Source organism: Cryptotermes secundus, unplaced genomic scaffold (genome assembly GCF_002891405.2).
Source record: "Cryptotermes secundus unplaced genomic scaffold, Csec_1.0 scaffold590, whole genome shotgun sequence".
In the NCBI taxonomy this organism is placed as follows: domain Eukaryota; kingdom Metazoa; phylum Arthropoda; class Insecta; order Blattodea; family Kalotermitidae; genus Cryptotermes; species Cryptotermes secundus.
Window position 1 is genome coordinate 320,314 of NW_019721768.1, and position 7,123 is coordinate 327,436.

At 39.7% G+C, this 7,123-nt stretch overlaps 1 protein-coding gene across 2 annotated transcripts in view; it reads left to right on the top strand.

Annotated features, from left to right (window-relative positions):
* Positions 1–4,901: 4,901 nt before the first annotated feature.
* The window catches only part of LOC111875731 (general odorant-binding protein 84a), a 17,507-nt gene continuing 15,285 nt past the window's right edge, over positions 4,902–7,123 (top strand). Inside the window, exon 1 of one of the 2 annotated variants that reach the window (XM_023872213.2) lies at positions 4,902–5,001. In XM_023872213.2, coding sequence (XP_023727981.1) covers positions 4,966–5,001 — 36 coding nt within the window. In that variant the 5' untranslated portion in view covers positions 4,902–4,965. Of the gene's footprint in view, positions 5,002–6,782; positions 6,861–7,123 lie in introns of those variants that run through there. The other variant, XM_023872212.2, reaches the window with a different exon arrangement.

Here is a 7,123-nt window from a genome sequence, read left to right on the forward strand (position 1 = left end):
TTAAACTCAGGGGGACTTTGTACCACATACATATATACTTTTCATATTCCTCTAAAGATTGTATCAACGAAGCAGGGGCAAAACCAAACGTCTAAAAACTACTGTGCTTGAACTGCACTGCCATGATGTCATGGCATTGCACCATCCTAGTTTTCAGGCGACCAAGTCATGACATATGCCATCAGAATCAGAGGTGGATTTACAGTTGTGGGGGCCCCAAGAACAATAAAATCAGGGGACCCTATCAGTAACAACAAATTTACATTATGACAGTTCCTTTTCTTTGTTCATGTTTTATATAATAACTAAAAATGCAAACAAGTCTTCGTGATTTTAGAGGAGCAAGTATCTCAATAAAAACCTGTGGATTATATTTATATTTAATTAAGTACTAGGTGGCATAATAAACTACATGTTTCCTTTGTGAGATTATCTTCCATTCATTTTTATCCATTAGAATATTTAATAACTTGCCATAATATATATATTCTTTGAAAGACAATATTAATACTTTTAAACAAAGGCTAAAAGATTATCTTATTTTAATGCATTTTATTCGGTAGATGAATACATGGCATACAGGCAAGCATAATACATTATTGTTGTCTTTCCAAGATTATGTATTATCTAGATTTGTTATATGACTGATTTTTATTTTATTATTGTATTTTTTATTTTATAATTCTTGAATATTTTAATTGTTGAGAATAGATTGCATTTTGCAATGTCATTTCGCTGACGAATTCAATATCCGGTCCGGTTTCCGGACAATGGATCTGTGAATTTATGTATCTATGTATGTATGTATGTATGTATTCTGTTGAGGCCAAGGGGCGAACGTCTCGTTCGCTCCTACTCAAATCTGACCCTGACCAGAAATCAAACTTGGTTTCATTCCGTGACAAATTCGCGACATTTATCTAGATGTCATGCCATCGTGACTTTTGAGTTTTCACGGTGACATTAGATGTAATGACACAAATGTCGCTCGCGACTTTGTGTCGTGTGAAAACGAGCCTTAAGAACTATGACACCAGTAGCTGTTCTCGTCACAGTGTCCTGGAAGTTCGTGCTATTAATTGCGGCCTTAAGGCGTGCGTCGGCCGTGTAATCTACTCGATACCATGGCGTTAATGATGGATGTAGAGTGAAGCTGATTATTCGGCTCAGTTTCAATGCGTTCAAGGCCTGGGGCTAAGCAAACAGGTAATTTCATCTTGCCTTTTGTTGTAATTACATATCATGTTTCGCGAGAGTGTTTTGTGTACGTCTCCAGATGATCACCATAGTGACAATATCTTTCACAGAACATTGAATATTGCTTTCTAATTTTCGACTAAAATTTTGTAATACGTTTCATATTTCTCCAATTTAAGCCACGAACTCCAGTCCGATGTATTCTAAGTACACATATATATAAATTGGCATTTGAATATTCCGATTTTGAGAATGAGTCGGTGTAGATCAGTAAATAGCGTTAGAGACTGGATATCCAGGTATAGGCAATGATTTCTTCGCCTAGCCACAAGCTTTGGGGCCCACCTAACCTAATAGGTATCGCGGACTATTTCTTCGGCATAAAAGCGGCTGGAGCTTGATGCTGACGTCTGACATATTTTCGGAAAATTGTCAATGGATATTTGGAGAAGAAGGTTTAAAATAGAAGAAAATACACCGTAAATTAAAACTTGTTTAAAAAATATACTTCTGTCTTGAATACCCTGTGGCGATCAATAGAAATAACTTTAAGCGGCTTAAAAGTAAGCCCCCCCCCCCGAAATAGAGGAAATTCGTGGCGGCGTCTATGATCTTTGGGATCAATAAGGTGGGAATTTCTTAACCATCCGCTTGAATACGTATTTGTCGAGCAGGTCTCTGCACCTTGTAGTTCTTACTGTGCACGAAATAGTATTACACCGCGTACAATAATAGTCCTAGCAATAATCACACCTTATCACCGCTTGAGATGTCTTGTGTTGCCGTTCTGAAGCCACTGTGCACAAGTGAGAGAACCGATCTAAAAGGCGTGGATCAATATTTCTAGCGGCCGTAATTCTTGTTTGGAGTATGACCACATCCTTCGTGTAACATGTTTATAACTGAAGCAACTCTACACTTCTTTAACGTAACATGAATTCCACAAACATGATACTTCAATAGATTGTTCATAAGGAACAAGTTTCACTATTGAAACGCCTTCAGATTATCAAGAATGTGTTTTATAATAATCTTCAAACGAACGCTTCTAGGTTCGAGATGATTTTTTCATTCGAAAGAACAAAGTCTCTCTCAGAAAATTTTATCGCAATTTATGTTTTTCAGGACATCTCTGCTGTTTCTTATACCAGTCGCTTTCTTGTCCATTCCATCACTTCCTCTTAATATCTTAATCTTTCTACTAAGCCGTTACGGTCCATTCAGGCATTAAAATAACCATGTAAACTCACCTTTGGTATAAAAACTAGAAAAGTCTCACGAATTTGTAGCGACCGTTCTTCACTTATTGTGAGACTAAAATAAGTTTATCTTCAAATATCACTGAAATTCATGTTTTTATTTAATATACTAATTTTATAATTTTACCTCTGATGGAAAGTTAACTGTGTGGCCGTTTGAAGCTGCAGTTACTCAGCCATATTATCCCGAAGGTCGTTTCTTTTTGACATGCCCATATTTACGCAGCCATGCTGGCTCTGCTGTGGAGAGGAACTGACAACGTCAAGTTGTGTGGACCTGAAGCCCTGAAGGTGTAATGAAACCTGTTTCCTCAGACAGACTGCCACAAAAGAGCCGCCGCCCCTAAAAGCATCCGCCACAGGCGCGGTTGCCGTCGTTAAGTGCTTAATGTGTTGAAGGATATGATGGGATGTCTAGCTACAGGCTGGACTACCGGTATTCGATTCTCGACAGGGTCACATCAAGTCTATCTTATGGGTACCGGGGGACCATTCTCTGGGACGAATATAAAGCATACCCCTCACTGGCTTCCATCTGCTGTTGAAGTTCAGATTGCAAGGAGCTTGTCCTATATTCCCCCCATACGTCTCGATCACGCGGTTCATAGGTACATAGGCTGGTTGTTGAAGAAAAAGAGACCCTTGCAGTAGCTGAACATAGATGGGAGAGTAATACTGAAAATGATCTTAAAGAAGTTACAATAACATATGGGAATGTAGGCTGCATTCATCTGATGACAATACAGAGTCCAGTGTCGGACTGTTTTGATCATTCGTGGGGTTCCATAAATGACAAGAAATTTCTTGACTAGCTGAAAATAGTCGCACTCCTGCTTCTTGTTCAGGATGTTTTGGGTCCAAATTTTGGCCTGGAGACCCGCTACCCTACGTCCCTCAAAACCTACTCAAAATTTCTTTCCATATAATTTGTATTTAATTGTGTCTGTTTCCTCCTTGGCTCTAGTCGACGTTAGAGGCCTACTCGTATAACATGAGCTACTAACAGCATCGTTAAATAAGTCAAATACAATAAGGGCAGCCGCACACCAACTGCATCAAGATATGAGACAAAAGACGCAGTCTGGCTTCATTCGTGATTGGTCAGCATGAAGCTGACGTCAGCTTCATGACTCAGACCGGTGTGCGACGGTTTTCATACTCTCATTCGTTTCAACTGTCCTCCTTTCTTTGCGTCATGTCGCAGACATCGTGTCTCGACTGTTACATGTCTTGATGCATACCAGTGTGCGACCTACCGTAATGCGACAAAGGTGAAAGTAACATTGTCCCCGTGGTTCTAGAAGTAGAAAAAAATGTCGAAGAGGTATAAATCCAAGCAAGAAGGATTGATTGCAGAAGAATAGGAAGACGGAAGAGCAGAAAAGGAATAACGACGTGAAATAGAAGAAGGAAATGAACAAGAAGAATAAGACAGCCACAGTGAGATATGTTTTGGTTACGTGTAAGAGGCTTGGATGACCTTGGGAAAACACAATATGACAGGCATGATATCCGTTTCTTTACTGTTGAAGGAATTTAAATAAACTGACGAAATAATAGGCCGACATAAATTTAAAATTATTTATACATTGTTACGCAAGCTAGGTAACAAGGAAGGGACGTTGTCATAGCTACGGTGGTTGGACACGAAACAAAATACTGGAACTATTATGAAAGTAATGGTGAAATTACGGAGCATCAGATGGCCAGCAATCTTGGCAACTTTCTCATCTTCTGTTACGTCCGCCGACCACACGCCGGAGTAGCGGACAGTGTAACAGTCGTCAGCACAGCGCTAATGTTACTAATTCATAGTGATACCAATACTGTTAATTGTCTTGCTAACTTGGATCTGTAATTTCATACACAGAAATTTAAAAAAGAATTGTACTTCTTTTTTTCATCCAACCGCAAACAGAAATTTGTCGGTTTGGAGGGGGGGGCACCACCTCTCTGCGGGTATTTTCGGACATGTCTTTGTTCCGATCATGAATTGTATCGTTTGATCTTTGCATCTTTACAACATACCAGCTAGACCATTTGCGTAAAGGGCGGCCGGCGCGTAAGGCTGACAACCTCACCGTCATCTGTTAGCCGACTGTCAAGAAGATATTGGAACCTCAACCTCTCACAGCCCTACGGGCCCTCATGGCCTGTTAAGGGATAACTTCAACTTTCTAACTTCGTTTATCTAGATATATATGTTGAAATCTATACTTGAAGAGTTCTACTTGTGGGTTCTGAGATATATCGCCGCGTGGTATACGTTAAAGTCAACGAACTTCTGAAGAGTAAGAAACAAGAGCGAAGCAGGTAGCAAGCAGCGCAATCTGCTGGCGCCGTGTTTGCTTAGTATGTGATATTCTGCCGTTCATTAGCGCTAACAAGTAGACAGTGTCAATGCGTGTGACTTTCCTTGTGTTCTCACGCCGTCTGCCTACGGATGTTATTGTATTACAGTAGACTGGACACTGTCTCGTACCGTATTTGAGTTATCGCAGGCTGATACATGACACACAGGAAACGTTCAGCACATAACAACGAGGTCAGTCACTGTAATTGTAGTATTCATTCAGAGAAGTTGGCGGGCATAATGTGCACACAAATACGAAGATGGCGACATTTTAAAAGTTTTCACGACATATTTCGACCGAAATAGTCATCAGATATTAAAATTTGTGCGTGAGGAAACTGATGTCTTTTTGCGTTGATGTTCAGTTGCTGATATATGGTTCCCTTAGTGCGCATGCGTGTATTTCTCCTTGTTGTTATGTTGCCTATCGTATTGCGTTACTTGTCTTTTTTCCAACAGTTGGAAACTAATTAAAAACAGTAACTTGTAGAACTTTATCGATGTTTCAGAGAAACATGCTGCCTCAATTTTCTGGCATGAAGATAAAGGCAGTACTCGTACGTTCCTCCAATACATCGATAAACTTCTACCAGATTACACGGCGTTACATCCCCTTTGTCACGTCATGTTAACTGAGATCTCACGACCCAGGGATATTGCACCACCCTTCCCTCCACGTCCTACCCGGTTCATTTTGTACTATCGTACTATCCTCCGACGTGTAATCAGTGCAAATGACAACCCATCGCTAAATAACCCAAGAAAAAATCTACAATATAGATAACATTACATTCCTGTCAACATAAAATTATTTCTAACAGCTAGAGTTTGCTCTCTAGGATGATACATATATTTCGACACATATGAGTATATGCGTGTACCTTCATCAAGTCAGGCAGCTACAACTTCAGCAAAACAACTACAGTGTTAACCAATAGATTAAAAACCAACCCACTATATATATAGTACAGTGTGTAGTACATAGAGTGTGTGACACACCAGTGGGGAGGGGGGCATTCGGCAGCGTAGTCATTAGAGGCACTATGCTACAACCCGGAAGGTCGCGGTCGATTCCCGATGAGATCATTGGATCTTTTCAATTGACCGCACTATGGTCCTGGGGTCGACTCAGCCTCTAACAGAAATAAGTACCAGGAATCTTCCTGGAGGGTAAAATGCGGCCGGCGCTTAATCCTGACAAACTTACCTCCATCTGTGAGCCGATTTTGTAAACAAAATGTTGGAACCTCGACGTCTCACAACCCTACGGTCCTTCCCGGCTTGTTACAGGGGCAGAGTAAGACAGTACTTGATAGAAATTGTAACTAAAAAGCGGACCTCAAAACATGTCCAAGACAGCTTACTACCTCCTAGAAATACGAGTATTGTTGTGTCGACAGGAATATAATAAATATTATCTGTTGTGATTTACACAACAGGACGCAACAACATGTGAGTATTCTACGTCCTATTCTGTATACAGAAAGAGTAATCGCCATGAAATTACATGTCCTGTACTTATAATGGAAGGACTTTCCGTACTGAGACCAATTGAGGTCCCATCATGCTTTGCCTTCTGTGCGTTATGTACGTTACGTTCCATACCTTATTCCACGAGAATCTACTACGATCTAAATGTTTCCTCTCTCAGATAAATTAACGGTGTTGGTTTCCTTGAGAATATCCGTGCGATATTCGTGTGAACAAGATAATTCGACATGGTAAATATTTGTACTTCACCACAATCCCACAAGCCTGTTTAAACCTAATTGATGAGATGATGTCTGAAGTGGTCATGGAAAATTGGCTACATCGTCTTCAGAGGATGTACAAATGACATCCAAAACAACGCATTTCCGGCTCACTTCTGCAGGCATTTTTCCTTAGTTAGGTCATTAGTATGACGTTATTTTTTGTGGTTCTTGATGTGATGATATAAGAATCCTCACGGAGCCTGATCGTCACTTCTTTCCGCTGGTTTCCACAGTTTTGCTCAGAAGTTCAAGATGCTGAAATCTGTCGTGCTACATTTCATCCTCCTCACTTTCATGGTACGTTGTTATTTATTTGAAACATTTTCCTTTAGGCGCATAGAGAAAGACATCTAGGCAACATAAATTATTATTATTACTTAGTTATTTTTATTGCCCGACTCAAATAAACTAGAACACATCCGGGGAAAGTTTTGTAACCTATATTACGACAGATTCTGTAGGAACCATAATTCATAAAATTATTATTACGATTATTATTATGATTATTATCTTATATCTTATACTCAACTAATAAAACTATTATTATCATTATTTTTATT